The 23,882-nt window shown below is 36.3% G+C and overlaps 1 protein-coding gene across 2 annotated transcripts; it reads right to left on the bottom strand.

Annotated features, from left to right (window-relative positions):
• Positions 1 to 14,412: 14,412 nt before the first annotated feature.
• On the bottom strand, positions 14,413 to 23,875 carry LOC138241485 (ATP-binding cassette sub-family A member 13-like). 2 transcript variants are annotated; one of them, XM_069195022.1, is made up of 9 exons: positions 23,779 to 23,875; positions 22,021 to 22,195; positions 21,362 to 21,455; positions 19,777 to 19,916; positions 19,150 to 19,177; positions 18,787 to 18,956; positions 17,925 to 18,049; positions 17,311 to 17,444; positions 14,413 to 14,687 (listed from the first exon to the last, which is right to left on the bottom strand). In XM_069195022.1, the coding sequence occupies exons 6-9, from the start codon at positions 18,882 to 18,884 to the stop codon at positions 14,592 to 14,594; spliced, it is 453 nt and encodes a 150-aa protein (XP_069051123.1). In that variant the 5' UTR covers positions 18,885 to 18,956; positions 19,150 to 19,177; positions 19,777 to 19,916; positions 21,362 to 21,455; positions 22,021 to 22,195; positions 23,779 to 23,875; the 3' UTR covers positions 14,413 to 14,591. The 2 variants fall into 2 exon arrangements, with proteins under 2 accessions (XP_069051123.1, XP_069051124.1); XM_069195023.1 differs by lacking the exons at positions 21,362 to 21,455; positions 22,021 to 22,195; positions 23,779 to 23,875 and having other exon boundaries at positions 19,777 to 19,989.
• Between the last annotated feature and the right edge of the window lie 7 nt (positions 23,876 to 23,882).

The raw sequence follows: 23,882 nt of genomic DNA, 5'->3' as shown, positions 1-23,882 counted from the left end.
CCTAGCAAATATAAAAACAGGTTAAAATATTGAAAAGGGGAGAAATAAACAACTAGAAACATGTAAAATGGTTTTGATTTTCTGCTTATCACTTACCAGCTTTTTCCTGCTTTAATGTCAGTGAAGACACTTTGCAGAAATATCACATTGTTGATAAACAAATCTCGCCACTTCAGATTTGTTGAGGCACAGTTAGTTATGAAATCATCATCTGAGTGTTAAAAAAGATAGAGAAAGAAGTTGGATTTCCTCTATAAACCTAGAGAATTTTCATGATTTTGTCAAGGTTAGTTTACACGTGTTCCAATAAGAAATGTATTTTTATATAACAGAAATATCTTTATGCACAGGAAATTAAATTTCATAATTAGTTTTACCCTGGAATATACAAAGGATGGGGTGTTTGACAACTAGAAATTCAAATTTGAATTGAACCCTGCAGAATTTAACATAGCTTTTACCAAAATATAATTTGTGTCAAGATAGTATTTATAATTCCTGTATTAGATATCATCCAAAAACACAGGCTGAATGCTCATGCTGTGCAGTAAATTGAAATAAACTTGAGTTTCAACTTAAGTTGAAATAAAATTCAACTCAAGTTGAAAACCATTATCTAAAATGGCTGCACTTTTAGTTATTGTTGAACTTATCCTTAATATTAAATGGACCTGCAATTTTGCATGAACATCACTTACTTGTAGTCCCAGTTAACAAGCTGCTTTGTTGATTGATACTGACAATGACACAGCAAATTCTTCTGATGACTGGTTCCAATGTTAACCAATACTGACTTCTTTTATGGCGAAGCCTATAGTATCAGAGACATCGAATGCCCTGAAAAAAAACGGAAAGCTGTTTAAGAATAATTAAAAGTCAACTGAAGCCATCACAAAACATAAAATAAAGGTCTTCTTCTGAATGCAGTTTCCAATTCAGTTTAAACTACAATGCTACTCATATACAGTAAATTGATGTTGATGAATGAATACTTGAGGTCTTATAATAGGATGGTGGCTTTCTTTGGGAGAAAATAAATAGGTTTACCAGTCAAACAGCACAGAAATCGTTTTACTTTATTCCATTTTATTCTGATCTAATTAACATTCAGCTTTGACCAGCATTACGGAAAAGGGCGAAATTTCAATAAACCCTAAGTAATCCAATCCTACAGAAAAGCTAACCCTTTATTTCTTTATCCACTGACTTGTGCAGTTTACTTGGTTCCGCAACTGTTCTAGTAATCCATGAATGCAAGTTCTTTCTCACCAGTGACTGCCCAAAATACTCTTTACGGCTACTAACAAAAACAGTATGAACAATATCTAATTGACATACATTCCCATTCATATTTTACCTTTTTTAAACACACCTGAGTCTTTAGGAACTCTTAAATGCTCATCCATGACTTCCTGTTTCACTGGGGTATAAATATGAGGTGACATGTAGGCCAAACACCCATCAACATGATTAGAGAATACAAAAATGAAATGAGACAAAAGGTTGTTGACCTTCATAAATCAGGCAATGACTATAAAAATAGCTTCACACCTGAAAATACCCATCTCCACTATTAGGGTAATAAGAACTTTCAAACAACTGGTGCTGTGATGAAACTGCCTGGAAGAGGACGCAAGTGTATTTTGGCCCCATGCACAGTGAGGAAGATGGTTCGAGAGACAAAACTTTCTTCAAGGATCACAGTTGGACAATTGCAGGAGTTTGTTGTATCCTGGAGTCACCTAGTCTCCAAAAGTACAATTAGACGCCACTTCCATGCCAACTATTTGGAAGGCTTACCAGAAGAAAGCCTCTGCTTTTGTCAAACCACAAACATGTGCCTTGAGTTCACTAAACATTAATGGAACTTTGATTGGAACCGGATTCTATGGTCAGATGAGACAAAAATAGAGCTTTTTGGCAACAACCACCAGAAGTGGGTTTGGCGCAAAAAGTTCATGGAGAAAAGAACCTCATCTCCACTGTGAAGTATGATGGTGGGTCTGTGATGTTGTGGGGCTGTTTATCTTCCACAGGCCCTGGGAATCTTGTTAGTATACATGGCATCAGGGACTCCATCAAATACCAGGAAATTTTAGATCAAAATCTGGCTGCCTCTGCCAGGAGGCTAAGACTGGGACGCGGTTGGATCTTTCAGCAGGACAATGGTCCAATGCATACCTCCAAATCCACACTGAAATGGTTCACTGACCACAGAATCAAGCTTTTGCATTGGCCATCCCAGTCACCTGACCTAAACCCCATTGAAAACCTGTGGGGTGAGCTGAAGAGGAGAGTCCACAAGCGAGGACCAAGGACTCTGAAGGATCTGGAGAGATTTTGTATGGAGGAATGGTCTCAAATACCTGTTGTGTTCTCCCACCTCATCCAGCATTATAAGAGAAGACTCAGTGCTGTTATTTTGGCAAAGGGAGGCTACACAAAGTGCTAAATGCAAGGGTGCCAATAATTGTGACACTTGTTTTTGAGAAAAAAAAATATTTATAAAGTTTTTTTTTCTTTGAACAATTTTACCTTATTGAATGGTTAGATTTCTCTCACAATTTCAGTTTAAGATCAAGCTGATGTACAACAAAGACATTTTTTCATAGCCTTTTTTGCTCATCTTTACCAAGGGTGCCAATAATTCTGGAGGGCACTGTAATTTACATTTTAATGGAAATGAAAAGCATTTTTTCTAAATATTTGACTAAATCTCTGGAGAAATTTGAAACCCTTAACAGTCTTATGACCAAATAATAAATAACAATGATAATAAATAATGCGCTTTGTAATAAATAATAAGCATAATCAAAATTGTAATTCTAATCACAATCATAATAAATATGCTTATTGCATATTTCTGTTCTCTAGTTTGTTTCCAGTTCTTGCTTTGTACAATTATACATGATTTTTAAGAGTACCGTAGTCACTCAAATATTAGATTTTGGGTTAATTCCAATATCGAACATTGCAATAAACCTAACAAGAAAAACCTTTGGCAGTGGTGTTCAGGCCATTCCTTTGGTATGATGAACCAAAATATCACCCACACTATAGGTGGCCCCACATAGCAAAATTTAGATGCAAGGCATGCAAAGGCTGTACATGCAAGTTACAGTACTTTCACAAAATTCATGATTTTGTGCTTAATTCAAAATTTGTAAAGTTTTTCTATAATGTCAATTAATTTATTTTGTTACTGAGATTTTAAAACTGGTCTAAAAAATTGGGACTGCAGTTCTCCTTTAAAACAGGTTATCTTTGTAAAATGTGTCCTTGTGTACTTGTTTATAAGTTATTTATTCTGTGTTTTTCAAAGCTGGTTTTCTAGTTATATAATTCATTTTATATAATGGATATAATTAGATAACTTTGTGTGGGAGCTGATAATATAGTGTATGGTCAAATTGTGATCTAGAGGGTCCCCTTTCCAAGACATTGTCTAGGACCCAAAAAGCCCTAGGGTATTAGAATGGAACCGATGATGATAAAATGCCAGATCCCTGAGAACCAAGCTTTCCAAAACATTGTTATAGTACATTGTATTGCACTTTCTGGTATGTAAGCCTAAGAAACACTATATACTATACAGCAGAAGTTAAATGTTTGTCACTTAAATATGAATCCTAAAGCAGTATAAGCAGAAAATGGACAAAAATACAAAACATAAAATATGAAAAGGAAGATGTGGTAACAAATGAGCAGGAAAAACACTAACGACTACAAAACACATTCAAGTAATCTAAAGTACTAAAGAGACTAATTTTAGGATTTACACTAGGTAAGGGACTGCTGCTTTATAATTGTGGAAATATTTATTTCATTTTGAGTTATTATAAATAAAACTCTTAAGATGAACAATTTGGAAAATGTTGCAGGCCAGCCATGGAAAGAGTTGTAATTGCAGCTGACCCGTCACTAGAGGTCACTAATACTTGTAAATAGCCATACAAGAGGCAAAATTTGTATTTACTGTATGACGTTTTGCACTTACAATGCCAACAGCAAGTGTTCCTGGAATGTGCTGAAGTAGAAGTCTAAGGTAGCATTCCTTCCAATCATTTGCACTAAGCTGTAGTAAGAAACAGAGCAGGTGCTCAGTTCCTGGTTCAAATCCTTCCACCCTTTAAATCTATCAAGGACATTTCTGCACGTCCATCCAGGACTTCCGCCATAAGCTGAATCTTTAACACAGAGAAAGAAAGCAATACAACTATTACAAAATCAATGTCAAACAGAAAATTAAATGTAAAACTAAATTTTGAATAAATTTACCAAAAAATCATGTATTTCACATTTGTCTCACCAATGAGCTACCCTAGCCTTGATTTAGAAAAATAGACATGTAATTAACAGACAGGTTAAAAAACACTATTTAAGAAGCCTTTCTTATGGTATTGCATTTTTGATGAGTGCAGTTATTGAGGACAGTAGAAATATGTACTGTAGGTGTTATGAAGTCAATAAGCTTCCTTTGTAGAAATGTGTGAGATCTGTGAGAGACAGCTTACAATACATGCTCTGTGAAGTGATGAGGTGATGAACACATAGAACTTACTGTATACAATATCCAAAAATGCTGCAGTCTATAATATAGTAGATAGGGAAAAGTTGTTTACACCAGATTAAGATTTACAAATGCAGCCTCCACCTACATACCAAACACATTTTTTCCCGAAACACAGTAATTTGTGAGGAGATGGACAGGTGGGATTATGAGTATGCCTTCTATACTTCAAAAGTTTGTACTGCTGGTATTTGAGCACATATCCATGGTTTCTGAAGATCTAGTGAATGATCTGAATTTCTTTATACTGTAGGATTTGGTGCCTTTCATTTGATTAAGAAATACATTAAATTCTTAAATGATAGCACATTTATGGCATTTCTTTAGAACTTAACCGATAATCAAGGTTCCAGATTTTCTTTACAACTTATATACAGTAAATGCATAAAAAATCTATTTAATACCAACAGTTTGTGAAGAAATATGATGTCCAAAGAGCTACCTTTAATTTTGAGAATAACTGAGCATTTTCACTGCATGCATTTTTTAAATAACTGAAGAACACAATCATTGTGTTCTTATGATTCACCAATCCAATTTGGAATCCATAATTAATAGTATATTGATTTTACTATGATTTGATTAGTGTAACTCAGTGGCAGTGATTTTCTATCACTTGGGAGAGAATGAGACAATGGAAAATGTTTCTCTTGCATGCCCAACTACAGAGCAATTAATTGTTTTGTTATTTGCAAGTTCCTCAGCATATTACGGCAGAGTTAGCAACAACAGTGAGTCTGTCTTTCTCTAACAACACAGCTGACCTGCAGGTGCCTGGAAAGTCAAGTGAGTTTCACATAGCAGGAAAGCCCTAGCTCACTAATCCCAACCTCACCCTAAAGGTGCTCTGCTAATCATGGCAATTACAATTTTTATTGTAAATTTACTTTACATTCTACTTTTGATTTTTTTCCAATTCGTTTTTTCTGTTGTTTTGTTTCATAATTTGCATTGTGCTGCTTTTGCTCACTTTTACTTCTGCATTTTAAGAATTCCAGTGTTTTCATATGTTTGTTTTATAAGATGGCACACCCAATTTTCTTCAACTACTGTTCTATACAAACACTAACCAAAGACATCTAGATTATACAACATTACCGAGTGTGCCAAACCCTTTAGAGATCGGAAGTGGTCAGACCAGTCTGAGACATTGCTAGACCCAAGCTGATGGCAAACCAGGTCATCAAGTTTCATAAAGAAGACAGGATCCTGAGGTACAGTATCAACAGGGTATCCCCAAATAATGTCACCATCTCCTTGCATGACATTGGCTTGCTGCTCATCAGAATCTTAAAGAGAAAACAAGTTTAAAGCAAAAAAAAAAAGAATTGTCTCCATTTTATTTTATTGTTTGTCAAAATTTGTACGGTATGTGACCATAGCTGACATTGTTTACAACATCTGTGCAGGAAATACATGGAATTTCACATTGGAACATTCATATTCTCTTAGAACATTGGAAAAATTCCTTTTCCATCCACACGTTTCTGTTTGTAAATACTGTAACACATTGATAATAATAATAATACAGTACATACTAAAGGGGTTATTCACAAAACCATAGAGAGTGGAAGTAATAGGTGAATGTTTTACAGTAGATTTCTTTTCATCTGCTAGACCAGTGTTTCTCAACCTTTTCCATAATCCTGCAAATTGACATCAAGTTTTCCAGCACATCACTGTCCTTTCCCACACACATACTGTACATGTCACTGGCCCAAGCATGTTATTATAAATAGTCTAAACAAACTTAATTTAGACATTTAATCTACGTTTGCAGCACTGGGGCCCTGGGGTGCTATCTGCATGGAGTTTGTATGTTATCATATGCTCGAGTGGGTTTTCTCTGGGAGCTCAGGCTGCCTCCTGCTTTTAAAAACATACTGGTAGGTTAATTGGCTTCTGGGAAAACTGGCCCCGAGTATGTGGGTCTTGTGTGTCTGTGTGAAAATTATCTTGACAGTCTTAATAACCTTCTTAAGTTTGTAATTAACTTTTGTAATTGTATCATTCAAATATCAATGGCCTTGTTTTAACAATACAGACATTTTAATCTATGATTCAAAAATCCGCCAGTTTCATATTTTGCCATAATGACACAAGAGTATAACTGAAAACCACCTCTGTTTCTGATCTAAAATAACAATTTCAGGGTGCAGCACTGCATTATTTTAATGTGCGGCTAACTATAAGATTTAAATACAGTTGTTAACTGTTATATGTTTCATACAGTGAACAAAGATTAATTATACATTTTTGTAAATAACTGAAAATGTTTATTCATTTTTTAAACCTTGTGAAGATGGCTGGTTATAACTATTGTGACATTGTGCCAATAGGGTTTTCTCTTTTTTACATGCTCTAAGTTTCAGAAAATTTATTTTTTTCCACAAGCCACTGTTTTCAGATAAATTATTTAGCAGAAATTTTATTTTTTCTTTCTATCATATTAACTTGCATTCCACAAGATGTGACTTCATCAGCTCCATCATCAGACTTGCATATGTTTGTATGTGGTGGCGGTGCGGTGGCTCTGTGGCTAAGGATCTTGCGCCTGTGGCTGGAAAGTTGCTGGTTTGTATCCTGCGGCTGGCAGAGGAATTGTATTCTGTTGGACCCTTAACCCCAACTGCTCCAGCGGTGCTGTATGGCTGATCCTTGTGCTCTGACCCCATGTTTCTCTCCCTGTCTGTGTGTCTCATGGAGAGTAAGTTGGGGTATGTGAAAAAACAAATTCCTAATACAAGAAATTGTATATGGCCAACAAAATGATCTTATCTTATCTTTTATATGCATATTGATTAATTGGTTACTTGACACAAGCTTGACACATGTTTTAATCAAGTTTTAATCCCAATGGTGGTTTTATGAATGGGGTTAAAGTTAAGTTTTTTCACAGAACAATAAGGACATGCTCTCTATTTCCATAATAACCCCCAAAGCCTATAAAAGCAGCTGATCTAAACTAAATGTTTGTTATTTTTTATGTGTGTGTGTGACACCCTCTCTCAGTGTAAGCATTTTTTGTGGCTTTCATATTGAGCAAACTAATGGTGAGCCATTACTTTTAGGTCAGATGTAAGTGATTCAGATTTCCACTATGACTAAGCCAATTAAATATACAGAAAAAATTGATCACTGTAAACACTGTAAACACTACTGTAAACACACTGTGCTAATAAGCTTAAGAATTTGAGAAATATTTAATGTATTCATGAGACTTTCTAAAAATATATTCTCATTTACTGTACCAGTTTTATCTCTGTTATCAAGATGCCCAGGTTTACAATACATTGATCAATTGCATCCGTAGTCCATCCAGGTGTAACTTTTCGCAGGAAAGCTACAACATCTTCACAAAAACAACACAGCATTTTCAGCATTGTCACCACTCAGTTGTTTAGTTGTTAAATGACATAACATCCAGTATTTAGCAAGTTTAGTAATTACATTTTTAAAAAGCAGATCAAACTGATGCTTCACAAAACTGGTTTCCTCTTCCTCTTCTCTTAAGTATTACATTTGTTTATTTAAAACTCACACTGTTTAAAATCTATAGAGTACTGTATCATTCCATCGTTATACTGATCAACATTATAGCATTAGTCTTTGTTGTAAATACCAGATTTAGAGAGTTGCAATCCATAACTATACAATTTCAGAGTCTGGGAACTCTAAAAAACACAATCTTGCTCATGGGGACATGATCAGGTTTTTAAACTACTGTATCAGTCATGTGAGAAACAAGACTTGATATCTTGACAGGAGATGGATGGCATAACATAAAAAAGGACTCAGTTATTTTGCATTAAAGAAACAGATATAATGTTTGGTCCTTCACTCCAGCCTGGAAGTAATAGATGACAGCAAGATTTATGACACTGCCTGGATGTGCTATTGATTAGGTTTATGTGATATTAGCAGAAACAGTTCTTGTATATTCAATTCAATAAAGTATATTCAAAAATGAAATTTACTGTTACAATTCTCACTACCAAATCCATATCTAAAATCTGACAATAAGGTAAGGCAATATTTATTACCTTTTCTTAATGAATTCTATAAGTATACTCTGTAATCATATACTTTTTTTCTTTACCAATAAAATACATATGGTTTGTTCAATATTGTATTTAAAGTGCATCCATATTGCTTATTTCTGTGGCTGGTCACAGTTTTAAACAAAATTTAAACTATTCTTACCATTTTACAACCTTACCAAATTAAATTAATTCTTACCATTGAAGAATCTCACAGCTTGCATCATAATTATCCTCACAGCCTTTTCTTTCTGGAGGTGGTGCCTTACAGAAGGCCATAGCTGTTGACTTTCAAGTGTGTCCTGCATGGAATTTAGGTATTTCTCTGTCCTAGACATGAAGCATTTCAGTAAGTACATACTGTATCTGTCACGGACGTCCAAAGGAACTAACCGTGGGGAGCAGGAGAGCGGAAAAAGACCCATATGCGTAGCGACGAGACGGGAAAAAGGCCCGGGCTCATTAGTGCAAAGAGTTCAGGAATGCCATATAGAAACCTATGCCCTCAGGGAGCGGACGTGAGGCGCCCTGGTGCTAGGCAGGTCTCAGGACATCCGAACGTCAATGCTGAGCGAGGACAGAGTGCAAGACCCGGAAATATATAGCCCAAGGGAAAGAGAGGGACAGGAAGGACAGCAGACCGGAAACTAGGGACAGGACAGAGAAGGAGTGCCTCCTGGCTGCAGAGGGCGTGACAGTACCCCCCCATTCATGGGCGGCTCCCGACGCCCATACAAATAAATAAGCTGCACAGCACTGGGGGGAGGAAAAACCTCATTTAACTGAAAGGAAACCTCCGGGAATCCACAGCTGAGAGCTACCCCTTCCTCCGGGGTATAAACCTTTATTGGGTGGAGGAAGGGGGGGTAGAGAAGAGCTCCGGAGACTTAAAACAAAAAATGTACACAAGCACAAACCCAACAGACAAAAACCTGGTAAAGACCAGGGAGACAAACCACACAAGACAGATAGGAACCAAAAACAGGTAGGAACCAAAGTTCCAAAACACAGGGAGTAGGGGGGACCAAAAAGGAGGGGAAACCAGGAAGAAAAAAATCAAAACAAAAGGCAAAAAACAAAAAAAAAAACACAAAAACCCCGGGGAAAAATACCTCAGACTGGGCAAATAGCACGTTTACATTCTATCGCTGATATCGGAGTGGACAACCTGAGGAAAGCCAGACCGAAGTCCACTCACAGACACAGATGCCCGGAGTGATATCCAGCGAAAGGAATGGAGGAACGGCAGAAAGCTTACTATTCTATCACTGATATCGGAGAGACCAAGACCAGGAAGAGCCAGGCACGAGAACCTGCTCCAGACACAGAAGCTCGGAGTGATATCCAGTAATAAGAATAGGCAAGCCAGCTCAACATTCAATCACTGATATCGGAGTGATCTACCCGAGGAAAGCCAGGTACCGGACCTGCTCACAGGCACGGAAGATTGGAGTGATATCCAGTGATTAGAATAGAGGAACTGGAAAAAAAAACAGCCCAGAGAAAAAAAGAAAAAAAAAACTGCGGCAAGACCAAAAAAAACACCGCTCGCGGGGTCAGTAGGTGGCTCAGCATTCTGTCACGGACGTCCAAAGGGACTAACCGTGGGGAGCAGGAGAGCGGAAAAAGACCCATATGCGTAGCGACGAGACGGGAAAAAGGCCCGGGCTCATTAGTGCAAAGAGTTCAGGAATGCCGTATAGAAACCTATGCCCTCAGGGAGCGGACGTGGGGCGCCCTGGTGCTAGGCAGGTCTCAGGACATCCGAACGTCAATGCTGAGCGAGGACAGAGTGCAAGACCCGGAAATATATAGCCCAAGGGAAAGAGAGGGACAGGGAGGACAGCAGACCGGAAACTAGGGACAGGACAGAGAAGGAGTGCCCCCTGGCTGCAGAGGGCGTGACAGTATCTTTACAGACTCGGTAAATATAAAGTCTTAACTGAATAATTTTGATTATTGGTACATGATGGGATGATGGGTACACTTACAGTATATTAAAACTTAAAAAAGGATAAATGTCAATTCAATTATGGCATTGAATTGTATCCAGTGAGTATTCTTTTGTTTTCTATGTAATCTACAAATAATGTTAAATTATTATCACTAACCATTAACTTTGGATAGAATTGCAAGGAAAGCAATTTGAGACAACCAAGCAAACTACTGTAAATGAGCCAGATAGCCTCCTGCTGTTTGATTGTTTGTTCTTATATTGTAATAATAATAATAAACTTTATTTTATATGGTACTGTAACTTAAAAACCATTAATTTCAAAGTGATTTGACCTAGATCTAAAAAATGTTCTTCATTTTTAAAACAAATCCATTTGCTATCGCCCTCGATGGTAGGCAAGTGTAGGGTAATGTTCTCAATAACCATATACAGTACATGTAGGTCTAGGAGTCTCCCTACTGCCAGACTGTTCACTCCTAACTATGGTAGCTTTCAACCTTCCACTACTAACCATTAGTCTTAGTTATCTCACTAATAGAAAGATCTTCCCCTGAAGTGTTAAATCTGCCTCTCTCACCTGAGAGGACATGGTCAGACATCTAACCATGAGATCATTGATTTTTTTTTCAGACAGCCATACTCCCTAGAATAGGCAGTGTGTAACCTTGTTCCCACCCCTCTGGGATTGTGTTGTAGCCTGCCCCTTCCAGGGTTTAGATGCTTCTCCTGGCATCTTACTTCCAGACACAGTTTTTCACTGTCCCTATGACAGTAAGGTTTAATTCCCCCTGAGCCAACCCTCAGAGTGTTCCCATGATGCTCTGTGTCTCACTGCCACCCCTGACAATGAGGGTCTGACTCTTCTAAGTCAACCTGCTCATCCAGTGTCTAAACCTGGTTTTTCGCTGTCCTCCTGACACTTAGGATCTAATTTATGCTGGCACTTGCCACAATACCCAGTTTCTCACTGTCACTGTGACAGTGAGGTCTAGCTCCTACTGAGCCAAACCTCAGAGTCTTCCCATGCTCTGTGTCTCACCCTGTGTGCCACCCCTGAATTAAGGGTCTGACTCCCCTGAGTCGACCCGCTAATCCGGTGTCTCACCTTGAGACCTGGTTTCTCACTGTCTCTGTGACAGTGAGGTCTAGATCCCAATGAACCATCTTCAGGCATCCCTCTGAGACTCCGTTACTCACTACCATACAGTACCTAATGGAAAGGGTCTGACTCCTCTGAATCAACCTTGGGGATATTTAATGAATCAGATTAACTAATTCAGGGTTTTCTCAAATTATCCAGACTAATTTAACCAGTATGATAACTAACTTCAGGTTTACTCTGTTTCACAAAGGCAAACTCAAATGTAAGTTTTCTGGTTAAAGCAACTTGGGATAAAACTATCTGACTAACTGTGTATTAAAGACACACTTCAGTTGACAAGAGGAGTTGAGCATTGAATCCTTCTTCTGTATTAGTAAAACTACGACAAAAGAATTTGCATTTTAATCCAGTCACCATGATTTAAGACTCCTTAGGAAAAACTGTAAGGATAAAATCTGTTCTGGTGAGGAACTATAATGTAGGAACTGCAAAAGCCAGAGAAGACGTCTGGTAAAGAATCATCTTTAAAAATGAATGTGGGAGTTAAATATGTAATCCAATGACATATCTTAAGATAAAACAAAAACAATTATGTGAGCACGCGTGTGTTGGCATTAGTTAATTTACATTATTATGACATTGAACTGGAGCTCCTCCTTAAGATTTTGTGTAGTTGTACAATATAGCAGTAATGTATGCAATTACAGTAGTTGGACCATAGTGGGAGGACCTGGCAGCAGGTCATCACAACATTCAAGAAAGTCATCCACATGGTCCTGTACAATATAGCATAGTCAAATCCTCTAAAACAATATTTTCTTTGGCTAGAATTAATTCTTGCCAACAAAAGTGTGGGGGAGGAGGAATCTTCATCATTAACACAGTATCGAAGGTATTCATTTATTGGGATATTGTCTTTTTCACAATATTTTTGTGAAGTGAATCAAGTAGTACAGCAGAGTTGCAGAATGTCTTGAGCCCAGTAAAACTGTCTATATTTTATAGGCAAGAGTTTTATTTTTTAACTGTACATTGATGCTGTGGATTGATTTTTTGCTAAAAAATCACCCTTGTTTGGCCTTGTGGGGGCTTTAATGAGGATGCCTGTGCAGTCTAGAGAACCTATTATATTAGGGAATGTTGCAAGAAGTGTTTAAATCATGGTGCATACTGTAGCTACAGGGAACAGAAGCTCATTTACAGTAGATAGAATTAAATATGGGAATATTACCAGTTATTTCATGAAGCCCTTAATAAATCACTTATGTATGGCTGGGAACTGTTATGATTGCAAGTAACAAATTTAGTGGAAACACCACTTTCCTTTTTATACAACACACTGTTGCTTTACTGAAATTCTGTAGGTTACCAAGACAACAGAAAATATCAGCCCTGTCACCAGAGTTTGAGTTTTAAATCTTAGCTACGACAAGCAATATTAACAAAATATGGGCTTAAGAGATCATATAAGTATACTCTGCTGAAACGGTATCTTTCAAATAAAAATTATCAGCGAACTGAATGGCGTGAATGAAGTGAATGACGAACTCTAAACTGTCAACTGGATCCCTGAAGAAAGAAGACATTATTTTCAGTGGACTGTTTCGCTTGTGTGTTTCGCTCTTAACCTCAGGTTAATTTAACTGGATACAATTCAATCCTGCTTTGTGAAACTGAAAATCCTGACTTTTTTCAACATGTTTAAAAATGTTATCCAGTTAACCGAGTAATCTCGCTTAGTGAAACAGCCTCCTGGACTGAATATCCTAATATTGGAAGTCTGCCTTCACACTGGTGAGGCCATTTCTCTAATGACCTATTTATATTAATTATATATTAATAATGCACATGTGCTCTTGAGCTTTCCTGCGTGTATCTGGAGTGTCTCACCAGCCCCCTCTGACATTTCAGATCTAGTTGCCCTCTAGTTGTCCTCTCGCAGGAGGCTAGTGTCAAAAACCTTGCAAATTTCCTGAATTTACCTTTTTTTAAGAAAACAACGTTTTGTTACCACTTGCATTTCACACTGCAGGCAACCTATTATTTTAACTGTTCACTGTTTTAAATGTATGTTGTGTTGTTTCTGAAGGAAGAAGGACAATGTCAAGAGGCTTTCTTGAAAATAGACTTGCTTACTCTTCCTGAATATTGCTTGTTAAATCCAGCTTGTGAACGCGAGCACCATCTTCTAGAATGTGCAGGACTTTCTGTGCTGTTGAGAACAATTTCAGATCCTTTCCTTGCTCAGTTAGAGCGAACACAAATGTCAAGCCTTTCTCAAGAGTGGTCAGCACACTGTCAGCCAATCCGCTGCTGTGCCACAGCTTTAAAATCTAAAATGGACATGAGTATTCAAATGATCAAACCAAATATCTCACCAGAAGACAGATCATTAACACTATTATTCACACTCCGTAGTTAAAAAAAAACAGTATTGCTTGTTGAGAAAGAAGGTTTTGGGTGTAAGGATGTGAGAATTGAGAGAATAAGGGTATAATATGAGATAATAATAAAATTATTCTATAAATATAAATCAAACATGAAAATTGTAAATTAAAAATACAAGAAAAACGTGAGTGTGAATAGTTCTTTTCAATAGCTTATTTTACTTACTATATTGAGTATATTTTTAAACTGTGCTGGTCATTAAACTTTCTAGCAACCAAAGCCATCTGGTTTTCCTGCTGTGTATACAACAAAGTCTGTTGTTCCAAATGGAGAAGAAAACATTAATTACAGTACATTGTGGCATCATTCCTCTTTAATATATTAATTTCATCACACTTTATATGCTGAGCAGCAGACAGTTTGGTTTGGACATTAAAGTGCACTTATTCAGCTGCACAATACTGTACCTCTTTCCCAAGTCTGATCTTATCCACAGAGAGGATGACAAACTCTACCAATTGCTTGTATTGATTGTCACAGGCTGGTTTCAGCCATAGACGATGATTTATTCTCACACACACGAGACACTGTTGAACAAACAGCCCTCGCCAGCTCTTCTTCTATGAGAACCTACAAGGGGAACAAATGATCAAGGCCCTTTTGTTTTGACTCTCAGACCCTCAGACTGATTTTCACAAGTATCAGTTTACCAATGCTTACAATACCACAGTCTGAAAAATATATCCATTTCTGGCTGTAGCCTAGCAAAAGAGGCAATATACCACCTGCTTCCTTAATCTGCACAATTTTCTCATCTTTTCTCTTTTCTCAGACCCATTTGGATAATGGTTAAAAGAAATTAACAAAAAGAGAGATAGTGAAATTACTTTGATAACATACTTACAGTATCTCACTTTACATGATAAGAAGACATTTTTTGCCCAATTTAGCAAACAAAATCTAACAATGTAAAGCTACTGATTAGTCTAGACTAGATCTGCTATTACAATTGTGAGAGTCTGTACTCATGTGTACTGTACATGTACTCATAACAAAAATAAAAGTCTCAAGTTGCTTAAAGAATATCACAATGGGCAGGTAAGACACTGGAATTGCTGTTGATCTTATATTACAGCCTTAAGGGAGAGATAATTAGCTTTAGTACCCCCATGCCCTGAAACTGCAATGTCAAGTGTGTATACTGCTTAAGGCTTTTTAGTGGGACGGTAATTCCAGTTACCCAAAAAGACCAGTGAATAAGAATCATCTCCCTAATGAGAGTTTCCTACAGGAGCAGTGCCTTACATGACATCAGATAAACCTAATGAAAATAGTAGATTTTTTAGTCATAGGTATTATGACCTAAGTCATAGGAACAAAATCAATTCAGTTTTAATTAAATTATATCAGATAAGATCTGCAGAAATGATGGTATTTAATTTAGGAATATATACTGATCTAAAAAAGAAACACAACATTTTCGGCAATGAGAATACTATACAGTAGTTACAGTATAGCTTATGTACATTCACAAAAAGTTGTCAATTTGTTTTAAGCACTCTGACCAGCAATACAGCTTGTGCAGTGAGGCATTGCAACTTGCCAATTACACGAAAGCTCGTTAGGTGCACTTTTACCCAACGAGGTCCAGGTGGAACAATGCCTGATCAGGTCACCTTTGAAAAGGCCTTAATTCAAAGCTTAGGTCACTGCAAGAAAAAGGCCTCACTTAGTCAGTTTTCTGTGCATTCCATAATGCCTCATAATGCTGCAGTCAGGTATGTCAAGTGCCAGAGTTGCCAGACACTATGGAGTAAGCCGCTCCACTGTGTCCCGATTGCAGAGAAGGTTTCAGCAGACCGCCAGGACAGATGACCGTCCAAGATCTGGTCGCCCTCGAGTGACCACACCAGAACAGGACCTACACATCACACTGGTCCATCTGAGAGATCATTTCAGATCTGCTGAAACTGCTGACATACAATGCCCGCATCAGTGGGATGGAGCATGCTGCTGGCCTTAGAGCAAGGCGGCCTGTCCCCTGAGCAGAGGCCCTCTGCTCACACCTCCTACACATCACACCCGACTGGCTCGGGCCAGATGAAAGCTACAATGGACTCGTCAGCTGTGGCATCAGGTCCTCTTCATGGATGAGTCACAGTTCAGCCTGTTCCACGCAGACGAGAGGGCCAGAGTGTGGAGGAGGAGGTGTTGCGTTTCTTTTTTCCATCAGTATATATAAAGAATCTCAAATCAAATCAAATTCCAATTTCTAATATTTTGCATACAATTGGCTACTGTATGTAATATGCAATAATATGCGATAGGCTGTTTTTAGCATCCAGGAAGTTATAGTAGATACAAGCAAAAAGACTATTTGGTACAATGGGGCTGTGTTTCCTAATCTGTCTATCTAACATTTCCACTAGTCTTGATATATTGCCAAAGAAGTACTGTATGTACGTATTCTTTCAATAATCAGATTTTTTCTTATGAATAGAATTAATACTTTTTAAAATATTTATTGGATCCTCTTCAAAACAGTAATTATAGCTGAAAAAGATGGGAAAAAAACGAAAACACCCCTAGTTGCATTGCTGTTTTCAATTGCTACATGGTTTCAATTTATGTAAATTAAAAAAAATATATATTTTCTGAAACTTTCTAACTTGTACTGCCTTTCTAAAATTCTATCAGTTATTCCATTAAGTAGACTCCTAATGTTGCCCCATCTCACTGAAAATTCAATTTTCACGGTTTGGCAGCTTGTGAATAAGGTTCTCTCATGAAACAGATGCAGAAATGAAAATTACTGCGCAGAAACCATGGTCTGCCATAAAAGGAACCTGTTTAGAGGTGATCAGTGTGGCATAGTGTGGCAATCAGGCTCCGACTCACCAGTACTTGCAAAAACAAAGTTTTGAGGTTTCTGAATCCTTAACTGTATGTTTTGCAGTTAGTTATTAGTCTCCCCATTTACTGTACAGTACACATCTTTATATGCAAAATATTTTCATTTACACCATAGCCTTATAGTTTATTAAGTGATTATTGAGTGTATAAATTTGTTTTAATCACAATCATATTCAGTTATTATTTTTTTGTTGGTTTAGAATTGTAGCATTCTAACATTTATACTAACATTTAGTACATTTCAGGAAAGCTTTAGAAGTCACTAAGTCACATACATATGTGTTAAAGACTGTTTTCATTTTTTGTTTTTAGGAGGACGGTGTCTGTTTGGGTGCTTTACCTTTTTCCAGGGGACAGAAACATTTAAGGGCTGCTGGATGGACTGAGAATCCAGACCAAATCTAACTTCTAACTGCTCTTGAATGAAGACAGGATCCCACACTATGTTCCATAAAAGAACACCATATTCATCTCCTGCAAAACATATAACATTGCTCATTGGTGTATGTATACTGGACTAATAAAACTCACACTGCATTATATTCCAAAAATTGATGAATGTTACACAGAAGAAATCAAACAAAGAACTGCCTACATGTAAAGTCTTTAAATTGTAATTTTTATGGAGATTTTTCTTTCTTCCATCCATTTTCTAATCCAATTCAGGGTCGAAGGGAAGCCGGTACTTATCCTGGCAAACAACAGGTGCAAAGCAGGATATACCCTGAACAGGATGCCAGTCCATCGCAGGGCAGACTCAACCACAAACACAGACATGCAAACACTCACACCAGGGCTAGATTTTCCCAGAAGCCAATTAACTGGAAACCAGAGCACCCAGTGAAAAAACACCCACACTCTGGAAGAACATACAGTATAAATTCCATACAGATAGCAACTGAGGTCCAGAATTGAGGTGGTGGCGTAGTGTTTACATAGTTTTTAGATCCTTACCTGAATTATTCCATTTAATGAAAGTGTTCAGAGAAGATACAGAGGAATTAAGCACAGCATGTATTGTTTGGAAAAAGCTGTAGCTGGGGTTCAGGACACCCAGATCTTCCATAAATAAAAAAAACCTGAAATAATAATATAGGAAATTTAACATATTATTTTGTCTTCTTATTTCAATTTAATATAATTTAACTAACTCAAAAAATAATAAGAATAATAAACTCATAATCAGTGATTTAATGTGAAGTTATCCAATGGAATTTATTCTTACATCCTGAAGTGCCTTCAAACATGTCTTGAGGCTTTTACAAAAACGTATAAAATATAGTATAATAAATTGTTTCTAAAGTAGTTCAACCAGGAAAAAATAGAATCAGACGTAAAGGCAGTCAGTGAGATTCAGAATATTTTACTGTGTAGCCTGAAAAAAAAGAACAAAACAGCTTTAAACTCTGGCTCAAAGAGTGTTTAAATTACTTTTCTTTGAAATCGGTAAGGTGGAGCATTCTCTGCTGGTAAGGAATTTCCAGGGACATTCATTTCTTGTGAACGTGAAGAACTTTTGGAAACTCCAGATGCAAAAAACAACTATTTTTATATCAAAAGATTTAAAGAAACATTTTGCATATGTACAGTAATAGACAGGATATGTGTAATATGCATTCTTACTGATTGTTATATTCATATAGATCAAGTTTATTTCCAATTTTGTGTGATTTTTCAACTCTTTTCTGACATTACATTAAACTCTCCCAGATTTGGGCTCTTTGGCACTAGCGCACGTTTTAAATAGAAAAAAATGATATGAATATGAATAATTTATATTGACTTATTAAGAAACACTTTCTTCCACATTTCTTACCTTTGAAAGTCCAATATGCATTGCTTTATAGTGTTAAGGTCTGTGTTGAGAAAATCACCTCCTGATATAGTGAGTATATGGGGTAGAGAGTAAAGCATTTTCCAAATGAAGGAATGACTATGTAGTCTTTCCAATTTGTATATGACTTCCTCCACTGCATTTAAATCCAGCTTTGTGAAAACAGAAAAGAATGGGTTACACTACATAATGAAAACTTCAAAACACACAATATGTTTCATTCTTTCTACATATAACTGTAAAAAGTACAATCTTAAAATATTTAATCTATGTGCTTCATGTAGGCCTTTTTCTTGGGTCTTGGTCAATTATCTAACAGGCATTCAGAAGGTTAAAAACACTTACTTTAAAAATGATGAAGATTCAGAAGAATCTGTTAAAAAATAAATTCAATAAAGAAAGTTAAAATCTCCTTCAATAATTTTGTGAAATCCTAATGTGTCACAGCACACCTGACATGTTTAATTCAATTTTTGATAACCCTTATTTAATCTTTTCATGGTCTTACAACTGAAAGTAACATCAGAAATCAATGTATAAACTGATTAAAGCAAAACAAGAGAAAAATGCATGGAGTGAAAGGAGTGTTATGAACCATTCAAATCAATAAATACAAAATAAATAAGAGATAAAAGTGATTAACTGAGTCATCTGATCTACAGTAAAGACAGACAGTTATATGAAAACACTCAGTGTTTACCTTTAATGCAAATTTGTGAACACGATTGATTTTGATGGAGGAATTAAAAATAGTTTTAATAGTTTCATTGATGTTTGCAGAAAAAAATGCACTATTTAAAATTAGGGGAACAACGATTTTCTGTTGTGTCTGCTGCCAATTCTGAAGGAAAGAACATAAAATATCCAGCATCGTTTAAAAATGTGTCTTCTCAGCATAAATGTAAGCAGTAAGTTTAAAGTGCTCAAATCTGAATTTGGTTTGTGCGAGAAATGGATATGGAAGTGTATTACCTGATAACTCTACCCAATCTCTTTCCAATACAGAAGCCTTTTTTGTGATTTCTGAAATATCATTGGTCAAGTCCAATATACTGTCAATGAAGCTGGTACCCTCCTGCCATTGGCTGTACTGGCTGCCAAGAGGAGAACGTCTGCTGGCAAAACAGGCAACACAGGATTAATCACAAATGCTAAGTTTAAGGTTAAAGAAAGAGGACACATTAGAGACTGCTTGCATTTGACTTTTTATATGATGCCTACACTGTATTTTGTACCGAAAGATGTGACTTTGGCAAACATTTCCAATATTGATCTGTTTTCTGTCATTTATTTCTCTCACTATTATTCTCTCTGTCAGTACTGTGTCTTAAAGACTCTTAAACCAACTCACTGTTTGTAATTTCATCCATTTGTATGCATATTACTGTATACTGATTATTACTCAATTTACAGGTGCAATGATGAATCATATTATCATAAAAAAGTTTTAGCTTTTCCCTTCCTTCATGGGTCATAAAACTAACTGCTTGAATGTGAAGAAGTGACGTGAATTCATACAATGCATCTGTACATGAGTGATTTAATAAGTACCAAGAAACATTACACTGTTTTTTTTCTATTTTTACAAGTACTGTATGTTTTACCAAGCAATGCATTTTTGGCTTAGCAGAGGTTAGTACTTTCAGGGATTGTATAAATTAGATTATTTTTATTTAATACAAATATAAAAGCAGTCAAGAAAATGAAATGACAAAATTTCATTAGTGTTGTGATAGGTGTTTTTTTTTTTGCATTTCCTAAGGTACTTTTCTACACAAAGAGGACACAGACTTGGAGATATGTAACGTCCGAGTGTATTGCCCAAACCTGGTTTCAAAAACAGGTGTATTCAAAATAACAGCAGGTTGGCTTGCAGGCGTAACATACTACCTCTGTTTTGATGTGCCAAAGTTTTCAGAAAAATAGTTGTGATGTGGGCTCACAAAAACATTGTGAGCTCACATCACACAACAGACTCTGAAGAAAAGGGTAAAAGCCAGTGTTTGGAAGGTTGCGTGCATCCAGGTAGCCTGGAAAATCAGATGTGAAAATCAGATTTGAAATTAAAGGTTCTTGTTGACAGTCCAGCTAGCCTGTCTGATTATATGAAGTAGGGTTATTTCATGTTGATTTTGGGCAACTGCATTTCATAATCACTTACCTATAAAGGCTACCACCTGACTAACTGTTTGTTTTATTTAACAAGCCTTATGCCTACAATATATTATTTGTCATTATCTACATATAGAACCTTTTTTATGGATTACTGAAGCATTTTTATTGGCACAATGTGAAGGATTTCTGGCAGTTAAATAAACTATAGGAAAATAGTCTAGGGGGAGCTTATGAATCTGCATTTACCATTGGAGTCTTAGGTATTGTAGGCAGAAAAATAATAAAAAAGAACTTTCTCTCTCCAAACAGTTATAGCATTACAATTTTAAATAAAGCATAATCATATATTGATCTGCACTATATGCTGAAAATGAAAATCCCTACATTATATACTGTACATAAGGGTCTTTTACAAAGTCCCTTTCTATCTACCAGGACTTACAGTTCGTACGATATGCAGGACACTCAAGGTATCACACAGCTGCAAGAATGAGGAAGAGAAAACAAGGCCAGAGAATTTCTGAAAGTGTTAGAACCTGCAAAAAGGAGATAATTCCAGAGAGAAATCATGCACTACACAAAAATCACATTGGTTACTTGAATTTTTAAATATTTAAACATAACAGAAGTATAAAATTAATGCAAATTCTATTATTAGCCATTTTTTTCATTAAAAAAACATTGGTGTGTCTATTTTTTATGAAATACCTATATGATATATTGCAATTACATTACTGTAATGGCATTGATATATTTCCTCTTTAAACGATTCTTTCAGAAAAATAAATCTGTCTTTACTTCCGCATATACAGTACAGTATGTCTTTTAAGAAAAATCAGTCCTGTGTTTTCATAATACAAAACTACAAGTAGAAAACTAAAATATTTAGAATCAATAATATTTTAAAACAACTGAGTTCTGGATTTTGTCCACTTTCTACTTTTTGTGCTCTTATAAAATAGCTGGTTTGTAGACAAACATATTACATAATACATATAATACACAATTATAATATTACATATAACTATACACAAAGCCATGAATAGGTAGTCAACAAAGTAAGTGCACCAATATACTATTCAGTTATATTTCTGTACATACCGGTTGTCTGAGGCGATATATCCAGTTTTTCCAAAATAAGGCTTTAAACTGGTGTATAAAACTCATCTTGTTTCTGAGTTATTTTCTCCTTAGTACTATTGGCGTTGATAGGATTCCAACAAGCAGCTTTTACATCTTTCCAGGTTTATGGACCAGTCTTGTGAAGAGCTGGTTTCTTAAGCAAATAGAATTAGAGAAGGCAAGATTCAAACTTATCACCACTGAACATCATACTCATTGAATCTGTGGTCAATGCGGTGAAAAGAAAGTCATGGGATCTTTTCCAGAAGATCAGTTTCACTTTGTTTTCTCTATAAGTTAAAATGTATTCAGGATACAGAACTTGTCTTTCATTCCCTCTGCCCACTTTCTAAGGAAAGATAATTAATCAGTCAATCAAAGTTTTCAATTTTCCTAGGAATACCAAGTGATTTTTCTTCTATTAGCAGTGAGTTATCAAAGGTAGATACTACAAAGACTATATTAATTCACTACCAATATTCCATTCACTCATTTTCTAACTACTTTATACTGTAAGATCACTTTATTAGCCATATACAATTTCTTGCATTAGGAATTTGTCTTTTTGCATACCTATATATATATTCAAGGGAGGGAACATAAAATCCCCATGCAGATAACACCCCTCAAATTAAACCCAGGGCCCCAGTACCGTGAGGGAGCAATACTAACCAATGTGCCACAGTGTCTCTGCCACCACTCTTTAAAATAATATAGTTTCTCAATGAAATAAAGTAAAAATGCAGTGTGCTACAGTATGTTTAAAAAATATATGTAATTCAAATGTTATTGTTTATAGCAAGAGTGTGAAATATATATTTTTAAAACAATTCATCCATCCAACCATTTTCTAACCACTTTTCCAATACACAGTCGTGGGGGAGCGAGAGGCTAACCCAGAAAGCAACGGGCACAAGTCAGGATACACCCTGGACAGGATGCCAGTCCATGCCTGGGGACACTAACACCAGGGCTAATTTTATTAAGAAGGCAATGAATCTACCAGCATGTCTTTAGACTGTGGGAAGAAACTGGAGCACCTGGAGGAAACCCAATTGAAGACAAGGAGAACATACTGTACAAACTTCATGCACATAGCACCCCAACAATTGAACCCAGAATCCCAGCGCACTGTGTGGCAGCAATACTAACCATTGCACCACTGTGCCAATCAACCAATTTTGATTACAAGTGGATGATAATAAACATCATTCTACATAAATAGTAATGTATTTTACATTCAGAGTTTCACTCTATGAAACATTACATTACAACAACAACAAAAACAAAAGGAAATATTTCAGATCTCTGGTGCACGAAGTTATTTTGTAATAGCCTACACAAGTGAATTTTTTTAGCCTGGCTGGTAATTCTACGTTCAATCAACAACAATGTCTGAATAAAAGAAAAAAAACTAATACAGTGTTAGCAGTGTTAGTGATCCGATTATATAGACGGCCACCAAGATCATCTTAAATGTTGCACTAGCGCCATCTAGAGAATTTCATAAGTATTTTGTAAAACTGCTCTCAGATCTTGATCTAGTGAAAAAACTGTTTTCTTTTCTTTTTCTTTTTGTAAAAGCCCAGTGTAACTCTCAATGGTAGTCAAGACCTATACAGAAGAATATACTTTATATTACACTGTTTTGCACCAGACATTAGTCAATAAATACCCTTTGCCATTAAAAACCTCGACTTAATCGTGGACACAATGACGTTCAACACTACAACTTACTTTCACTTTTACCAAAGTGGATTTTTAGCAGACGACGACCACAAATAACGTGTCAAGACACTATAACAACAGCAGAGGGCACCCATTACGGGGAAGACTACATC

This window comes from Lepisosteus oculatus, chromosome 10 (genome assembly GCF_040954835.1).
Source record: "Lepisosteus oculatus isolate fLepOcu1 chromosome 10, fLepOcu1.hap2, whole genome shotgun sequence".
Taxonomy (NCBI): Eukaryota; Metazoa; Chordata; class Actinopteri; order Semionotiformes; family Lepisosteidae; genus Lepisosteus; species Lepisosteus oculatus.
The sequence above is the reverse complement of the archived record's forward strand: the minus strand, read 5'-3'. Positions and strand labels throughout refer to the sequence as shown.